At 43.9% G+C, this 20,474-nt stretch overlaps 1 protein-coding gene across 1 annotated transcript; it reads right to left on the reverse strand.

The window, feature by feature from the left end:
- Positions 1-2,845: 2,845 nt before the first annotated feature.
- On the reverse strand, positions 2,846-19,603 carry vrk1 (VRK serine/threonine kinase 1). Its single transcript, XM_041972843.1, has 14 exons — positions 19,511-19,603; positions 18,025-18,184; positions 17,897-17,952; positions 16,396-16,465; positions 12,912-12,999; positions 11,036-11,144; positions 8,649-8,741; positions 7,857-7,989; positions 5,655-5,775; positions 5,502-5,560; positions 4,168-4,337; positions 3,728-3,821; positions 3,449-3,650; positions 2,846-2,997 (listed from the first exon to the last, which is right to left on the reverse strand). The coding sequence occupies exons 2-13, from the start codon at positions 18,182-18,184 to the stop codon at positions 3,496-3,498; spliced, it is 1,308 nt and encodes a 435-aa protein (XP_041828777.1). The 5' UTR covers positions 19,511-19,603; the 3' UTR covers positions 2,846-2,997; positions 3,449-3,495.
- Between the last annotated feature and the right edge of the window lie 871 nt (positions 19,604-20,474).

Genomic DNA, 20,474 nt, shown 5'->3' on the forward strand with positions numbered 1-20,474 from the left:
GTGACCAGGGAAAGGAACAAAGATACAGATGCAATGTATTTTATGATTGCACATACCACCTCCATCACTGTGCTGCCTCTTTCTGAGAAAGATCATCATGATCTCCCTGCTCCTCGTCTCCACCAGGGGGCAGGAGACAAGTCAGATTGTGTACAAATGGGTTTTGAACAAAGTCTGTCCATCGCAGGACCAACACAGAGAGAACCACTCACACTCGCTCCTATGGAGGATTTGGACAGACCAGTTAACCCAACATCATGTCTCTGGACGGTGGGAGGAAGCCGGAGTACCTGGAGAGAACCCACGCATACACGGGGGGACATGCAAACTCAGAAAGAATTTAGGCTTCAGTTTGCTCTTCAACTAACGCTGCAGACAGCAAATTTTACACCATTTCCTCGAGTAAAGATCATCTTTGTTGCTCTCCGTCCTGGCATCCACGGTGGCTGCCGATGAGGCAGAAATTATGTCGGACTTCCTGCCGGACTTGTAAATGTGTGTGTTTTTCTTATGTCTCATAGTTGGGTTGGGGCGAGGTTATTTTCTGTAGAATGAAAATGAAAATAGATTCTGGAAGATTTGGTGCTCTGCAGAATGCTGAGCATGCTTGTCTTCCACTGCATCCCTGCAGACAGAGATGCTGCCACACTACTTTTCCTGGAACTTTTGGACTCTGTATAAAGCTTTCCCTTCACCCCCCCTCCATCCCAAAACGCTGACAATTGTCACAAACACGGGAAAGACACTGGTGGGGAAAGTGTTATTGAATTATCAGCGCGTTGGCCTGGGGAGGGTTGGCATCCATTTCGTGAAGCAGCGGTTAGTCCACCGCTGCGAGGCGTTCACGCTCCGCCGGCTCTCCAATCGGAGGCCGACACACAGGTAACACGCTGCAGCGCCCCCACCTCCACTTTCCCAAGCTGCCCCCTACCCTCCGACATCCATTTGCTATCATTATGTACTACTGCCCCCTACTGAGGGCCCGCGGCTGTGGCGCCCCTGAGGTCAATGAATGGGAGGGGGGCTGGGATGTAGTGGGGGCTCTTTACTCCTGAGGAGGCGAACAATCGATAGTGAGCCACCAATCGCTGCAGGGGCCCCCGAGGGCCCTCACACACACCAACATTAGTGGAGATGTCTTCCTCCATGGGGAGGGGAGACATGGGGGGGTTACTGGGAGTTAATGAGGGAGGTGGGGGATAGATGTGGGGAAAATGTACAGCTGGTGGAAACAAATATTTCACTCATCAGTTTTTAGTGTTGCCATGGAAACGAGATAAAACCTCATCCTGTTTCCTTTTTAAGGCGTACGTGAGAAACACTCGGCTCCACAGTGGAACTAAAGAAAATAAAGATGTTACCGAGCAACCGATGTTGGTCCGGCCCGGATTCATTCAGACCAAACAGGAGAACTGGCAGCGCTCAGGACCCTCTCCTCAGGAACACCTGGACCCACATGGAATTCCCCTCAGGTGCTTCATCACCACGAGTCACCTTCTGTACCGAGCAGGGTCCTGGCTCCGTGCACTTCCTGTTTCCTGCTTTACTTCCTGTTTCCAGTGATTTAAATACCAGCTCGGTATGCAGAATGTTTTGGTTACATGGTTGTAAATCCAGAAGGGTGTGAAACCTGGATTTGGATTTTTAATGTAAAGCTGCTGTAAAAGGCTCCAGAGCTGGAAGGAAAACCTGCTGCTGAATCAGATTAAGTGCAGACAACTACAACTAAACATCCATCCATCCTCCATCTTTCTACGTAGCGGTGAACAGAAACCATTTCAGTTCAGAACCCAGTGAATCTGAATCTGGCAGATCTTCTGGGCCGCATTGGTCCATTCTGTCCACAAATCCTGGACATGCCGTCTGCTCTTGGACATTCATACTGCACCATCGGTCTGACTCTGGACACCATCCGGAGACCATCTTGTCTCCATTTCTTTAAAGCCTTCATTCCTGTAATTCCCAGTTTTCGTCCGTTGTTCGTCTACTTCAACACATTTAAAGATGCTGCAACAAGTTTTTGGTCTTTTCTCTGTGGAAAAGTCACATCGTGCTCTCTGAGCTGTTTTTGTGTTCCCTCTTTAGCTGGTGCACACCGAACCAGGTCCCACTGCAGGTGGACCAGTTTGAATCGGATGGAATTGGGACGAACCACAGAGCTGTCGGGATGGACGGGTCAGAAACCGGCCTCAGTGCTACGATCAGTGCTGCTCAAACTTTTTCAGCCAAGCAGCCCCCAGCCCGGGGGTCTGAAACCGTCCTCGCTGGCTGTAGGTCTGCATGGGCGGATTCGTTGTTCACTGTGCCCAGAAATCAGCACACAACAAAAATATAACACTGACAGACATCTTCAGAACAAACTAGCCGATTCTTTTTAATAGGGCTTTTAAAATTCAATGTGTTAATCAGAGGGATTCACCTGCCTGTTCACTTGTTCGTTTACCTGCGCAGGTGAGTCACGTGACAGTTTAACATTGCAAGAGGAGGGAGGGAGGAGCTACATGTGATGGAGAGAAACTATACAAACAGCAGGTCATGATGAAAAGCTGCATAGAGGAGAGGAACTGGAGTATCCATGTTATTCCTCTATGATCGATACAAACACTGGTGTCAATATTCGGATCGATCCGTCCACCGCTCATTTTCCCCCTGGAGCGTCTACATGTACACCTATTTGAAAAACCTGGAGAACCCAAACACTTATTATTATTTTTACATCCTCTGGAAGACATCTACAGAACAAGAACCAGACCAGATCCACCAGCCGGGGCTCAAAGAGCAGAACCAGCTCTGGAAAAAGATTCCTGATCCACCTGCTGTTCAAATAAAAACTGTCTCCTCAGTCTGACCTTCAAACATTGACTTTAATCTTTATTTCTGCAGCTCTGTCCTCACGCAACACACACACATCACCATGAGCGCAGATTAACACCTAAAACTTCAGTGATTGGTTAGGAAGCAGGATGGAGGAGGGTGGAAGTAAAAAATGTTTCTGTGCTGAGGGGAGGAAGTTGTTAAGGATGGAGGAGGATGGAGGAAGGTGGAGGAGAAAGAAGGATGAAAGTTGTTTAGGGTAGAGTGTGGAGTAGGATGGAGAAGGATGGAGTAGAATGGAGGAGGTTGGAGGAGGGTGGAAGTAAAAAATGTTTCTGTGCTGGGTGGAGGAAGTTGTTAAGGATGGAGGAGGATGGAGGAAGGTGGAGGAGAAAGAAGGATGAAAGTTGTTTAGGGTAGAGTGTGGAGTAGGATGGAGAAGGATGGAGTAGAATGGAGGAGGTTGGAGGAGGGTGGAAGTAAAAAATGTTTCTGTGCTGGGTGGAGGAAGTTGTTACGGATGGAGGAGGATGGAGGAAGGTGGAGGAGAAAGAAGGATGAAAGTTGTTTAGGATGGAGTGTGGAGTAGGATGGAGGAGGATGGAGGAAGGTGGAAGTAAAAATGTTTCTGTGCTTGGGGGGAGGAAGTTGTTACGGATGGAGGAAGGTGGAGGAGGATGTTCATGTTCTGGTTCTCTTTCTGCCTCTCTGGGCGAGTCCGGGCGACGTCTGGGTGCCCATCTCCACCAGTCTGGATGTGGGGTCTGCCTTTGCTCCAGTGATGGGGGTCTTCCTGCGTCCAGCGGCGGCTTTGGGACTTTTCTTCCCGTTGACCTCTGCAGAGGGAATTCCAGCCCAGTTAAACAGGGTCAGCAGGGAGGACAAACTGCAACACCATCAGAGGAAGCCCCACCTTTATTCTTAGGCACTCGTCTCTTCTTGACGGGACTTAAATCCGTCTCGCTGTCCTCCGCTTTGTCTGCTGCTTTCTTCCTCTTGGTGCTCTTCTGCAGAAACAGAGGAAAACCGGTTAGCGGAGCATCAGAAAACAGCTTTCCATCTGAACCGTGGCCTCAGTCCCTCCATCCTCCTTCCTGAGCCCAATTACTACCTCATGACGGCCATGAGGTAGTAATCTGTTCACTGCTGTGGTGAACAGATTGGACGGACAATTGCATACAATAACCAGCGTCGAGGCCCGTAACCTTCCACTGGAAGCATCATGTCCAGCAAGACGGAGGGAATCTCTTCCACATCCACAGACGGAACCGGAACTGGAACCAGCTGGAACCAGAACCAGCTTGAACCAGAACCAGCTGGAACCGGAACATCTGAGCTTGTCTATGAGCTGACCTGAACAGGAGGTGAACCCGCTCCGTTGGTGGCTGGAAACTGCAGCCTGCCGTCATCTTTGGCCTTGATGGCCTTCAGCCCGTCCTGGAGGATGGAGCGCAGCTTCTCGTACGCTGGCTTGTCTTTGTAGCCCAGAGATCTCACTTCCTCCATGAACCTCTGCATCTCCTCTGTAGAAATATTGATGCAAACAACACAGAAGAATTTTTATCATAACACAACCTGTGTTGTGGGCAATCAGAACTCTTGGAGGATTTTCATTCAGCAGAATTATTCTAATGACTAACAGTTGAACTGAAGTTACCTTTTAATTTACATTTCTAACAGAAATACCTGCACACATCTACATGTTTCTGCAGAGTTTACAGGAAACATGCTGGAACTTATGGAAAAGATTATAAAACTCCTTCTAGGACCTAATTCAGCTGAGAGAGGAAAAGATGCTGGTTGGCAGTCAGCTGTCTAACATCTGGAGTGAGAACAAACAGAATGGGAAGGTTGGAAAAGGAAACATACAGGTTCATTTTATCATTTTATCCCCATAAAATAATATATATATATATAATATATAATAATAATATATAAAATATTTAAAATAATCCCGCTGATGGGACACCTTCCTTGTTCCAACACTGTGGAGTCATGTTTCTGCCCAGTTCCTCCTAAACCAGGAATTCGAGTTCAGGTTCCACATTCAGAGCCATCTGGTCTGCAGTGGGTCGGACCAGCGAAATAACGGCACAATAAACTAAATACAGTACTTTATCAATATACATTTGTTTTTTGTTGTTTTGTTTATTATTATTATTTATTTATTTACTTATTTTAGTTTTTGTTTGATTTACATGTTTACGCGTCACAGCTTCCAGATCACAACATATCTATAAAACTAGTAAACATTTAGTTCCAGGTATCTGGAAGCGAAAAATCCAGTATTTAACATGATGATCAGAGGAGCTTTTCCAGGTCTAGAAGTTATTTTAAATGTACATACGTGTACTTTTCCACATGTGTAGTAATCCTGACCACCTAAACTGACTCAGCTCATCATGCAAACTGAAGTCACATCTATGAAGTCAGAAAGATGGAACAAGTTCTCCCCCTTTTTATTTTGTCTTCTCACATTCCCCCTGGAGAGTCTCCAAGTTCCCCAAACGGTACATGAGCCGCTGCTTGAGAAACACTGGTTTAAACCAGCGCTGCAATGTTGTTGCTTCAGATACTAAAACATTTGATAATTTGATCGTGATATTAATATTTCTGTCATGCAATGTATTGATTTTTGGTTATTTTGACTTTTTCAGCGGTTTCCATAGTAACACTGTGTTCCTCACCTGGTTTGTCCTGAGAGGAGAAACACTTGGACATAAACTCTGAGATGTTTTCTTGACTCCTGTGAGAAGAAAATAATCAGTAAATTCTTTCTCTGATACAATCAGAGGAATGTGAATCTGTTCTTTCCAACGTGACTCAGGTGTGCTCCTCACCTGATCTTGGAGTCTCGGACGTACTGGGGATCCTGCAGCCGGTCCTCCCAGGGAAGTCGACCACACAGCCACTGAACCATGCAGTAACTCAGGATCTCCAGGTCGCTCCGCCTGCAAGCAGCTGGAGTCAGACAACCACATCGTCAGGAAAAACCGGCATCATCAGACAACACGGACCCTGTGGACCATGGCTACGGACCACATCCCACCGTTAGAGCAGTGGTTCCCAAACATTTTGATAACATACTGACTAAACAGTGAACTGTGTGATATTTCAGATGGGTCATCCTGCAGCCATCCTCTGACTCTACGGCTGGAAACCTGTCAGACTTCATAGATGCGGAGGATAAACTGATTTTAGTGGATTCTATGACAAGGCACCTATAAGTCCAAAAGCAGCTTTTCTAATCAAGATAAGAATATATCAGGTACTGTTCTTAAGTGGTTTTACTGGTTGCTATCTCACAGAGCAACCGTTTCATGTAAATATGGATACATGCTTCTCAAAGACCCATAAAATAATATTTGGGGTTCCACAAGCATCGATTCTAGGCCCAATTCTTTTTAATCTTTTTAATCCTTTAGCCACTTGGGGAAGTCATCATTGAGTTCCACAGCTATGCTGATGATATGCAGCTTTACATTGCTGTGTCTCCTGATGACGTGGAGCCAGTTAACACTCTGCCATGGATGGCAGAGAACTTCTTACAGCTCAATCAGGACAAAAATGAAGTTTTAATTATCGGTCCTGAAGACAAGAGAGAGATCATTTTCTCCAAATTATTCATTCATTATCTTAACCACTTAGTCCATTACAGGTCGCAGGTAAGCTGGAGCCTATCCCAGCATTTTAGCAGGTGAGAAGCAAGGTCCCCCCCTTAACAGGTCACCAGTCTGTCGCAGGGCCAACATACCAACCATTCATTTAGAATTTAGAATAACTAATTAACCTAACATGCATGTCTTTGGACGGTGGGAGGATGCCGGAGAACCCAGAGAGAACCCATGCATACAGTTCAAACCTCCCCCCAGCCGAGGCTTGAACTGGCGACCTTCTTGCTGTGAGGCTGCGGTGCTAACCACCACACCACCGTGCAGCCCTTTATCCAAATAACAAAACTTTAAATATTCTCTTTGTGAGAAATCTGGGTGTCCTTTTAGACCAGGGCTACTCAATTCGGTCCTACGAGGGCCGCAATCCAGCAGGTTTTCCATGTATCCCTGCACCAACACACCTGAGTCAAATTAGGTGGCTCTAACAGCCAATCAAGTTCTACACAATGACTCATTAATTTGACTCAGGTGTGTTGGTGCAGGGATACCTACTGGACTGCGGCCCTTGTAGGACCGAATTGAGTAGCCCTGTTTTAGACTCTGGGCTTGATTTTATTCCACACAGAAATGTCACAAAGACAGGATTTTTATCGCCAGAGTCGCCCTTTTCTCTCTGCCGCCAGCACCGAGGTGCTGATGCTTTTTATTTCTAGGAGATTAGATTACTGTAATGCCATGCTACTTTTAGATTATGAACCCTTGCGGACCCAGAGATCCTCTGGTACCAGCCTCATGGTTGTTCCCAAAGTCAGAACCAAGACTTATGGTGCAGTCTCGTTCCACCACTACAGGCCTGGACTGTGGAACAGCCTGTAATAGAACCTCAGGGCTGCAGAGACTGATGATGCTTTTAAAAACAGGCTCAAGGTCTTTCTTTTTAGTTCAGCTTAGCAGGAGAAGCGTGGCTCAGTGGGTAGAGTGGTCGTCTCTGAGCAAGACACCGAACCCCAAATACATCCTGATGGGTCGTGGTTAGCGGCTTGCATGGCAGCGTCCACCATCAGTGTGTGAATGTGATGTATGATGTAAAGCGCTTTGGGTAAAAGGGCTATATAAATACAGACCATTTATAGTATAGTTTTGTATAAAAAGGCCACGGTCTTCGTGTTAGCTACTAATGTGGGAGTCCATCGATATTTAATTAATTAAATTTTTAATGATTCAACCATTTTTAAACCCAGTTTTAATTAATGCATTTAAAAATGAACCCATTAATGTTGACAACTCTAATAATCCTTAATTTATTTGATAAATATAGACTTTTTTTTTTACAGTGATCTGGCGACCTCCTGGCATCCTCTTGGGACCCCTGTGGGGGTGGGACCCAGTTTGAGAAAGGCTTCATCAGAGGACAGCTCCGATACCTACATACTCCTTTGTGGGCGTCGATACTCGTGAACTCGATGGTGCCGTCGTGACATTTCTTTGGGTCTTCCTTGTACTCTTTGAGGACTCCGTCAGGTGCGTACCTGTACGCCAACCCATAATCCACCAGGTAAACCTACAACAAAGCAGAACCACATCAACAACTACACTTCATTTAGATTTCAGACCAGCAGTGGCTTCATTCAGGGTCCTGGACTGTAGAGAAGGTGGAGGTTTTTCATGCTGCGTTGGGATGGAGGTACACCCTCCATTCCTGTTTCTGCTGCCATGGAGAATGAAAATGAAAATAAGGGAGCTCATCAAGGATCCTAAAACCAGACTGGACACCAGATGAACCATCTCCACTCAAACACAAAGTTTACCTGTTGTGCTGCAGACAGTAAATTCAACCTGAAGTTCTCTACAGACAGAAACGAGTCAGAATAAATCCTGAACTCCAGGCAGACCATTTAACAAACAGAAGCCCCGCCTCCTGCTGAAATCCTGAGGGGCTGATTTTTAAATTGTCATTTATAAAAAGCTCTTTAATAACAACACCAATGATACATTATTAATCTCCAAATTAAATATGTGCCGCCGCCCCCACCTTGTTTGCTAGAAAAGCTCTTTGCTGCTTCTAATCTCCCCATACACACACACACACACACACACTGCAGGCCTAATTGAATCTAATGAAGCGCTACGAGTACATTACTACTAAAAACACAATTATCTGCAGCCAGCACTACAGCAAACACACACGCACTCACATATGATGATTTAACCCTGACTGACCTGGTCTGGGTCGTTGTGGCTCAACATGAGGTTCGAAGCCTTGATGTCAGCGTGCACGTACTCGTGTTCATGGATGAACTCCAGGATGTCCAGCTGAAAGAGGACCGTTTGGCTTTAGGTTGTCAGAGTGCTGGATACAAACACACACTTTGGATCGGACATGAATGCTGAAGTCCGGTTCAGGGTCAGCCCTCATCAATAATCACCTCTGAGATCTGTGTGACACTCATTAATCACCACATCAACCTCTAACGATCTGTTTGTCCACTTTTAGCTCTTTAGGGCTCTTTCTCCATTCTCACTGTGATTAGCAGTTTAACCTCAAGTATGATGTTCATTTTTATTTTTTTATTTTTAACCCCTGTAGGAAAAAAAACAAAATCACTAGGCTTTAATGATATGAAGAAAAAAAAACTAATTGCGATTTTCTGACCACTATTGCGATTTAATCTTTTAAATATCAGATTCTGTTCAGTGTACCTTGTTTCTATAGAACAGGGATCTCCAACTCTGGTCCTTGTGAGCTACTGTCCTGCAGGTTTTGGTTTCTACCCTGATACAACTGGGTAGGTGACATCTAAAACCTGCAGGACAGTAGCTCACGAGGACCGGCGTTGGAGACCCCTGCTATAGAAATATAGTTTCTATATGAGATGGAAGATTACCACAGTGAGATGACATCTAATAAGGATGTACAGCTGAGATATGAACAGCTTCGCTTACCAGCTGCAAGATGCAACCCGTGGCCAAAACACTAAAGTTTCCTAAGGAACAGATTTATACGCTGCCTGGCCAAAAAAGAAGCGTGACCACCTGGATTTAACTAAGCAAACAGGTCAGAGCCTCCAACTGGATGATTCCTGCAGGGTGACCATCTTTCAGGAAGTTATTTAACCCCAACTGATGCGATGAGCAGCTTCTCATTTCTTAAACAGCCATGAGGAAAGACACATCGGGGTCGTGGAGGAGATGTTAGTCTGTTCCAGAAGGGTCAGATCATCAAGCAGAGAAAACATCTCAGGAGAAGCAGAAACTACTGGAACTGGGTTAAAACTGTCCAACCATCATTAAAACTGGAAGGATGGTGGGAACCATCGTCTTTCAGGAAGAAATGTGGTCACCCTGAATGATGGTGGTTGTTGATCACTTCAACGTTTGGTGGAACCAGATGGAAGAAAAACAGCAGTAGAACTCAGGACCATGTTTAATAGTGAAAGTTAGAACTTTTCCACATGAACAATGTGAAGGAACTCAAGGGACTGAACAGCCAGAAGAAAACCACTAACCAGTGAGGCTAACCAGAGGAAAAGGCTTCAGGTTGCTAGGGAGCATAAAGACTGGACTCTGGAGCCATGGAAGAAGGTCATGTGGTCTGATGAGTCCAGATCTACCCTGGTCCAGAGTGATGGAGAATCAGGGTAAGAAGAGAGGAGGATGAAGGGATGCAGCATCATGTCTAGTGCTACTGTACAAGCCTGTGGGGGCAGTCTATGACCTGGGGTTGCTGCAGTTGGTTAGGTCTAGGTTCAGGTCTCGGTTTAGGTCTACGTTCAGGTCTAGGTTCAGCAACATTATGTGTCCAAAGAAGGAGGTCAGCTGGTACCTGAATATCCTGAATAAGCAGGTTATTCCATCTTCTCTGATGGCTCAGTGCGGGATTCATGGGGCTCAGACTGTGAAAGAGTGGTTCAGAGAACAGGAGACAACATGTTCACACATGGATCACCCACCACAGTCCAGACCTGAACCCCATGGAGGATCTCTGGGATGTACTGGAGAAGACTTTGCTCAGTGGTCGGACTCTCCATCATCAATACCAGATCGTAGAGAGAAATTAAAGCAACTCTGGATGGAAATAAATGTTGTGACATTGCAGAAGCTTATTGAGACGATGACACAGAGAAGCTGCTGGAATGAGAGATAAAGGAGGTCCAACCAGATATCAAAGTGAGGACATTTTTCTTTCGGTAGCAACATTTTTTGGCCAGGCAGTGCACAGTCTGAATAGACAAAAGGAACCTAGTTAGGCTGTGGTTAAATATTTCCATCGTTGGGGATCAGAACCACTCAGCTGCTCAGAGCTCACCCGGTTCTCTGAATGTTTAAAATTCATTAACAGTTTAGTGCAGTGTTTCTCAATCCAGGTCCTCGGGACCCACTGCCCTGCATGTCTTAGGTGTTCTTGCTCCAACACACCTGATTCAAATTAATGAACTTCCTCATCAAGTTCTTTACAGCCTGTTAACGAGCCATTCTTTAATTCTGGTGTGTTAAAGGAGGGTTACTTATAAAACATGCAGGGCAGTGGGTCCTGAGGACCTGGATTGAGAAACACTGGTTTAGTGGAAAAACAACAAAACCACAATAAACATGAAACTGTAACTAACCAGCCGTAGACCAAGCTGTAGGACCAGTTTTCTGGAGAATCTCCTTCCACATTCCTCGAACTTCTTCTGTAGGTCTGTGCCAAGTCTGTCAATGACCATGAAGCGGTACCTGTCGGACACGGAGGACGTCTTCAGCTCTGAGAAAACATCAAACTCACCAAAATGCTGAAAGAGACCAGAAGATCCACTGGACCAGTCCCAATTCTGACAGAAAACTGAACGAGTCATGATGGTGATTGTGTTTCTTCTGATGAGTAAACCCATCACAAAGCGTTTTAGCCCTAAAAGCGACTAATTCTACGAGCTTTAAAAGCATAACGTTTGGGATCACAGTTTGTTCAGCAGAATAATCCAGAACTAATGAAACGGTATAAAATAAGCATCTTCAGGGACATCAAACTGTTGGTTCTCCTAGCTCTAGTTTGTCTCAGACCAGCAGCTATGTTCTGCCCAGTGTGATCTGGAAAAATGTGTCTGGATACATTTAGTTTTCACATTCAAATTTGCATTAATAAAATGTAACATGAGATTTATATACGACTCTGTGGTGCGGCTTGACCTCAGGACCGTAGAGGTGGCGAAACATCGGACTGTAGCCACGTCCTTCACAACACCCCCATCATCCAGGGCAGAGAGAGACACTCCACTAGCATGGAGACGACATGGCAGAGACGCCGTTTGTTCAAAGTGGTGATGAGTTTCTTACATCCCGGGTTGTTCACTGTTAACTGAGCTCTGGTCTTCGGTGAGAAAAAAAAGTTCTGTTTGTTTATAACGTTTGTCTCTTTGTGTCTCTGGGAGCTGGTGGGTTATTTAGTCATGACTCCAGTCACGCCGTAACCTAACGCACGCAGCCGCCACGCGAGTCCGCTTTAATCTGAGGTGTTGGCAACTCACGCTGAATCAAAGCAAACCGTTGGAGCTGTGGGAGGAGTCTGAAGCAGAGCACTGCGATGCCAGTGGCGCTCGATTTGAAATTGAAAACAGAACATGAGGAAACGGAGAAGGAGCAAAACATCAGATCTTTTCATTTTTGTGATCGTTGAAAACCCAGATCGTAGTCGAGATTAAAATTTGATTACTGGCCCTAATGGACGTTTATCTGAAACACGTGTTTGAATGAACCTGAATTAAACAGCCAGAGGTCATGTGATAAACAGACGCCAACTCGCCTCCATGTGACGTCTCTGCTGCTTCATTTAAGGTGCAAGTCAACAGGTGATTCTGCAGACAGCTGCTAAGCTTAACGGATGTTCATTTGACATCATGATTTTCCTTTCAGGATCAGTGTTGCCATGTCCGCTTGTTATAAGCGACTTTGGGCTTTCGGTAAAGTTTGTTGTCTTAGGTGTGGTTGCTTATTTGGGTTTGCTTCCTTTATAAAGCCCTCCTGATTCTTTCTCAGCTGTTCACAACAGGAGGCCATGTGCCTTCTTTTGGGCTTATTTTCACTGAGCTGGTTGCTTGTTTATTTTGCAAGGTCTGGCAACATTGCTCAGAACAGCTTTGATCGCCAGTTTTCTCTGCTAATGAAACAACAAATCAAACATTAGCTTAGCTTCTTTTACTGCGCTAATCAGCATCTTGTAACAGTCTGATCTCCATACAGCCGACGGGCTGAAACACCTGAAAGAGGAAGGTACTGATGCTCAAACAGATGTTCTGTCTGAAGAAAGAGTGAAAACCTTCAGCAGGCAAACGGTTATAAAGAAATAAAATTAATGAGACCAAGAAATATGTGTTAAGTTAGCGTTCTATTCATGGAACTGAACAGCCAATCAGAGCGAGCTTTTTCATCGCGACCCCATGTTGATCCAAGCTGAATCAGAAAAAAGACTAAAGATAGAAAATGAAGGCAGATTTGTGGCAAGCTTACCTTTTGCCTCCTTTATCGTGCAGCCCAGAGCCCCAGTACCGGGGAACTCCCAGGTGTTTCAGCTTGTGAGACTTCATCCAGGCCTGGACTGCAGGAGAAGACACACATGGTCTCTCATGTTAAAACTGAGGAGCATGAACTCCCCTGGTCTCGTTTACAAAACATGCTTCACTTCTACTCAGTTAAAAACATAAAGAATAAATAAAAACGAGAAAAACAAATGAACATCTCATGTTTCTGTCTAAGCTAACCAACATTTTAGCTACAAATATTCTACGGTTAACCAAAATAACCTGGCAGCAAGTTTTACATAAAATCCATTGGTTAGGAGGTTAGGTGGATGCTGGTCTTGCCGGTTACAGAATCCCAGTCTGACAAGAGTCTTTCATGTCGTGTTTGGAACGATTTCTTTAAATGCTGCATGAACTAACCAGACCACTATATGTTTTCTATGGAGGAATGAATTAGCGTTAGCTACCACATGCTAACCAGACCACTATATGTTTTCTATGGAGGAATGAATTAGCATTAGCTACCACATGCTAACCAGACCACTATGTTTTCTGTGGAGGAATGAATTAACGTTAGCTACCACATGCTAACCAGACCACTATATGTTTTTGATGGAGGAATGAATTAGCATTAGCTACCACATGCTAACCAGACCACTATGTTTTCTGTGGAGGAATGAATTAACGTTAGCTACCACATGCTAACCAGACCACTATATGTTTTTGATGGAGGAATGAATTAGCATTAGCTACCACATGCTAACCAGACCACTATGTTTTCTGTGGAGGAATGAATTAACGTTAGCTACCACATGCTAACCAGACCACTATATGTTTTCTATGGAGGAATGAATTAGCGTTAGCTACCACATGCTAACCAGACCACTATATGTTTTCTATGGAGGAATGAATTAGCGTTAGCTACCACATGCTAACCAGACCACTATATGTTTTCTATGGAGGAATGAATTAACGTTAGCTACCACATGCTAACCAGACCACTATATGTTTTCTATGGAGGAATGAATTAGCGTTAGCTACCACATGCTAACCAGACCACTATATGTTTTCTATGGAGGAGTGAATTAGCATTAGCTACCGCATGCTAACCAGACCACTATATGTTTTTGATGGAGGAATGAATTAGCGTTAGCTACCACATGCTAACCAGACCACTATATGTTTTCTATGGAGGAGTGAATTAGCATTAGCTACCGCATGCTAACCAGACCACTATGGGTGTGTCCCAAACCGCGCACTTCTATACTTCGGACACTACATTTAAGTGCTTAGTGCGCTGACACAGAAATTTCAGTAAAAACTAAGTGCACTGAAAGTACCCGGATGCTACCCTAAACTCGGCCAAAAATCTAGTGCGAAACGATGGACACTACACGCACTAAACGGACGCCATCTTGCTGACGTAGCGGAAGGGGAGGGACTTTCAACCAGTTTTTCAGAGCTGGCAGCCACCGACTCAGCGGTACCGAAGCAGGCGGAGGCTGTTTTCTACTGTTGTAAGTATGAAGATATTTGATTATAATTCTAAAATATACTGCAGCATGCTTCGTATCTCTTCTATCCCTGATGACAGTTATGGATCTGATCATTTGTTGGAGGCTGCAGTAGAGTTAGCAACGTAAATGTTAGCAGTTTTATACCCGATTTCGCGGATCTAGATGGGCTATAAGTGTTAAAAATGATTAATGCTATAGGTTCCGTATGTTTATTCATGATTGCTGAACCTCCAAATTAAGCACTGCGGGGTCTCTGGCGTAAACGAAATGGTCCTTGATCTGAAAACTGATTAGGAAACACCGCTGGTTTAGAGAACCCGCCCGTTTCGATGGTACCGCTGACGAAGCAGTAGCTGATTGCAGACGCTTATCTAAAGTGATGTACAAAGTACCCATAAAGTACATAATCATGTTTGCATTTATATAAACTTCCATTCTGTGTTCACCGTAGGTCACTGTGGCATCAAACTACCGAGCCATCAGTGGCACTGAGGCGTTTACCACCTGTGGGCTAGGACGCTGCTGTGGAGAAGAGGAGGCGGCAAGAGAGAAATGATTTAATTAAAAGTTTAAATAAAATGTTTTCTGCATCCCTGTTTTAGCGTCTTCATTACTGCATTTCATATTTTAAATGATGATTTCTAGTAGAATCGGTTTCCTGTTGCAGACGTGAACGGTATCAGTGTAAACACTAATGAAAACAGATGTATAATGTAAAGTACTTTAATTCAGTTAAGATATCTTTGCTTATTTAAAAGCTGTTTTAGCATAAAAGTATGACATGCAAACACGTATGTTGACGTGATTTTGGATTAAAAAAAAAAGGTATATTAACAGAGCGGCGCTGCTAAGCTGGTACGTCACTACCGGTAAGTGCAAAACGTTAGTGCTCAATTTGGATCAGGACTTACCCACGATAGTGTCACTACAGAAGGTAGTGCTTAGTGCGCACTACCTTCCAGTGCACTCACGTAAGTGCGCGGTTTGAGACACACTCTATATGTTTTCTATGGAGGAGTGAATTAGCATTAGCTACCGCATGCTAACCAGACCACTATATGTTTTTGATGGAGGAATGAATTAGCATTAGCTACCAGCTATCACGTATTATGGATGATCAATATGGTTTTGGTATCAAATATTATATCACATGAAATCCCTCTTTGGCTCCTGGCAGGTAACACAGGAGATTTGTAAATTTGTGGTTTTTGTGCCTTAATCTGTTATTTTGAGAAGATGTTATTGAATTATTATTTACTTTCTAATTATATTATTTGGAAATACTAGAATATGGACATTATTTTATATTTTTTTTGCCTGTTTACATAATTTCTAAAACTAAATCAGGTGTCACAAACAAACAGTCACTGAGTACTTGAGTATTTTTTCAGATGATTACTTTTTACTTTTACTTGAGTAATGTTATCTGAAGCAAGGCTAATCTTCCATGAGTATAGATTTTGGCTACTCCACCCACCTCTGGTGAAGAGTGAGTTTCTGAAATCTGCAGCATGTAAAGCAGTTTGGTTCCTGTATACACACCGATCAATGCACATTTGTGTGTGTGTGTGTGTGTGTGTGTGTGTGTGTGTGTTTGTGTGAGTTGGAGAGCGGTTGGCCAGCATGGCCGCCAGCTAATCTTCTGCTGGGACAAATATTTACCAACAACGTGAGACTCCATGAATAAACCATGAATGGTTGGTTCCTTAGTAATATGACAGTTAATTGTCAGGGGAGATTGACATTTGGATTGTTATTATATTAAATGCAAAGCTGCGGCCCCGGGGCCAGCGGAGGTGGCACCAGAAGCTTCCCTCCCCCTTCAGGGCCCCCCTGAGCCTCTGCTACAACACTGTCTTTTTAATTAAGAAAGTTGTCTTTCTTCCCTCTCCTGCTGTGTTCTGATCGCTGCGCTGACTTTGGTGAGGAGATATGGGGAATGATAATGGGACTCACTCAGATCAGGTTTGGCAGCCCTCATGTAAAAATGCAGCTCAGAGAACAGCGGTCCGTTGTCGCTGGGCTCCTGTGGACAGAACGACAGTGGATGAGGGTTTGTGTTAGTGTCTTCTCTCACGGCTGAAAAGTCAACTGGATGTTTAACCTTGCAGGAGAAACCAGAACATTTAGTTTTATACCCACATGTCCCGTTACCAGATGAGCCTTTCCTTAAAGAAAGTGGAAGTATGCAACCTGATGCATTCCTTCTAATCAATCAGTCTCGGAGGCGGAAATAAAGACCTGATCTGGTCGCGTGGCCAGCTCGGCTTTCTGACCTCAGATCAGATCTCGGTTATCTGCTCTGTCAGCTGATCAGGCCCATCCATGTTCGGTAGCCTGAACTTTAATAAACGTGTTACAGACTTTTTTAAAATCACATTTATAATTTACGATGGGTCAGCTTTGTGTCGGAGAACCTCAGCTAACATCCAACGTCTCATCTTCTTCCATACACTCAGGGTTGGTTGGGTGTGGGGGCAGCAGCTTCAGTAGACTGGCCCAGCCTTCCCTCTCCTAGGCCACTTCTTCCAGCTCTTAGGGAGGGAACCTGAGAAACAGTCCTTCCAGCCTGTCCTGGTCTTTCCCAAGTCCTCCTCCTGGCTGGACATGATCGGAACACCTCACCAACAAGGCATCCAGAAGGCTCCCAGACAAATGCCTTAGCCACCTCATCTGGCTCCTCTGGCTGTGGAGGAGCAGCAGTTCTACTCCGATCTCCTCCTGGATGGCCGACCTTCTCCCCCCATCTCTAAGAGAGAGTCCAGACACTCTGTAGAGGCAACTCATTTCAGTCGCTTGTATTCACAATCTCGTTCTTCTGGTCACTTCCCACAGCAGGTGATTAGCTGGGGAAGGTAGGACCGTAGATCGACCGGTAAATCCAGAGCCTCTCCCTGCAGCTCAGCTCCTTCTTCACCAGGACAGACTGATGCAGAGTCCACATCACTGCTGACGCTGCACTGATCCACCAGCCTGCAGGAAACCAGTCAGGAGCTTCGGCGCTGCGCTCACAGCTGCTTTGTTACAGTCGCTGCAGAAATGAAAAGCGGGACTGATTTTACAGAGTTCATTTGTCCCAAAACGTGTAGAGTACAGCGCCGTAGAACAGAGTAAAGTCAGCTCAGGTCAGTAAAAGGTTTCCTTCAGTCTGCATCCAAACTGACAGGATAATCTGGTCAGAGAAGATCTGATCTGAGTGTGTTTAAATCTGAATGTACATCAGTCGCAACCAGATCATCGGTCTGAGAACAATGTGAAAGCTCATACAGAAATATAGAAATGCTGGATATTTTCTGTAGTTCTCTTAATGAAAAACAAATAAAAAGTTATTTTAAACCAAAAGAAAAAGCAGAATAAACATGGTGTGACAGTCCAGTCCTGCTGGTATTCACAGGAAGGAAGTTTAACTGAATGTGTTCATGTGAAGCATAAAATGTAAACAACATGCTTGTCTTACCACTTTGATGACATACGGGGCATCAGCACCAACAGGTTTTTCTGAATTCTGATCAGCTGGTGAGAAAACAGGAGGAGTGTGAAACGTGATGAATGATGAAGGGAACGTCTCAGGTCGGGTGCTCTTACCCAGGTAAATGAGTCCAAAGCCCCCCTGGCCGATCGGAGCGCCCAACTTCCAGGACTTCTTTCCGGTGTCTGTCAGGACTTCTCCAGGTGGAAACTCCTCCGCCAGCTTCCTCTTGGCAGGAGCTCTGCCCCTCCCTGCCGCTTTGGCTTTAGGAGGCATCTGGAAAACCACAGAGTCCTGTCACTCCTGTCAGTGATGATTCATCTTTACTGGAAAAAAAGCTCCCACAACATTAATCAGACTGAAGGCTGCAGCTGAAAATTTCCTGGAGGTTGACCTGTCCAAGAAAAGCCAGAGCTGCTTTGATTGGTCAGCTCCCCCCAGAGGAGGCCACGCCCACCACGCAGTATCAACACTATTGAAACCTGATGGTGGAGGAAAAACTGGCATGTGCACAGACTGCAGGACGAGTCCAAATCATTACACATCCGCACGAATTATGATTAAAATCACTTCATGGTTTATAAGAAGAGCTGTTTGAAAGTTTAAATGCGGCTCTGTAAATACAGCCCATTTACCATTTATTTGTAAAGATATTAAAATTCTTTCATTATGAGCAACTCGTTGGATCTTTGGGTCTTAGCACATTTTTGGGGGCACTACCCACATGTTAAGCTGTGTTCCTCATTCCACGGAAGGACGATCCTTACAAGATCTACCTCGTTGTAAAGGTGACTGTTTAGGCTTTCCAACAATGTATGATACCACACCTACTGGTATGATAAAGGGGGAGAAATAAGACACCAAACCAAAATTATTTTTTTAAGTCACTAGTTTAATAAACTTATTAACGACCAGTCATAAAATGTAAATACCAAGCTGGAGAAGTTCATTTAAATAATAAACAACCAAAGTGACTGATGCAAATGAAGCGTCCCGACATAAAATGCCGACAAACATTTTCACATCTACCTGAAACGTCGTTGGTAGTGAAGTCCTGACGTTTCCTTGTGGAAGAAAATCAAACTGGTTCTAAAGCGGAACCTGAAGATGGTTCAGCTTTAGGTCATGACGCATTTATTTAACATCAAGTTATTTTTGTTTTCACTTATCAATCGTTTCTGGATTATGTAGAACACCAAAGATAAGGGAGTTAAAATATGAAAAGCAAGGGGGAAACTAATTATTTAGCTATCGAAACGAGCTAACAGCACCAGCTAATACCTGCTGCTTTTAAGTTTTTTATAACAGATTTAATTAACTTGAATCAACGGCTTGGGGTGAAAATAGCTACCAGACTATCGGTAATAAAAATATAACCTGTTTGAATACAGAGTACCTAAAGCTAAAACTAGTTTCTGGGTTGGATTTATGATGATTCCATTATTCCGTTTTGTTAGCTATCATGCTAACTGTGCTGCTTCGTCTGCGTCGATAAACCACACCAGCTGCTGTATCATGCTGCGTAACAACAAACAATTCTGGGTAATTGCTGCTTTTTTCGTTAACACATATTTCTGTATAAAAGTAAAATCCAATTCTCACCGTTACTTTGTTGTTTTGTACTTGAATGCCGGCTAGAATGTTTGTGGACCGAAGTTCCCGCAAAACTACAAGTCAGGAAGTTGCGTCACGAGACTTTGCTGTTCTATTGGTCGATCAGGCTGCGCAGCCGTCAGAGCGTACAGCTGCATTCAGGGCAAGTAGGAAATCTGATACTCCGCCGAAAAAAAAAAAAAAAAAAATATCAAAGCCAGCTAATCTGTCTTCTGCAGTCAGTGTCGTCCTCATAACATAATATTCATTTATTGGAAATTTATTTGATCATTAAATCATGAAACAAAAAAAATAGTTTAGTTAGAATATATATATATATATATATATATATATATATATATATATATATATATATATATATATTCTTCTGGCCTTTGTTTATTTTATGTTTATCTGCTTATCTAATTTATCTTGTTTACATATTTGCTTTTATTCACTCATGTTTATCATTTATCTTTATTCATTAATTGTTATTTCTTTATGTATTAATTTTTTATTTCACTTTAGTCTTTTTTTTTAATCCAGATTTTATTTTTATAAATGAAATATATATATATATATTTGCTGTGGTTCTCTTTCAGGTTCTGAGAATCTCTGTGCCTTCCTATCCAGGTGTACCTGCCTCTCACCTGATAGCAGGTGTGCCCTACTACTGCCATGCACTGGATTAAGCGTGAAGAAATTCGGTATAAGGATGGTACATGAGTTAGTTACACAGACGGTAAATTCCTGTATATACTGGGGCTTTGAGGGCATGAAAACACATTTTGAAGAATTGTTGCTGTTTTCTTCCCTTGAAAGAATCAAGATGTGTGGTGAACGTAATAAAAAACAAAACTTTCCTTCACCTAATCCACTCCTTCTCTTGCTTGTGCACTCCTGACTGGTTGTAAATGTTGAATATATATGGGTATGTAAATGTGCACAGCCTTACCTGATGTGAACATGCCAT

Source organism: Melanotaenia boesemani, chromosome 20 (assembly GCF_017639745.1).
Source record: "Melanotaenia boesemani isolate fMelBoe1 chromosome 20, fMelBoe1.pri, whole genome shotgun sequence".
NCBI lineage: Eukaryota > Metazoa > Chordata > Actinopteri > Atheriniformes > Melanotaeniidae > Melanotaenia > Melanotaenia boesemani.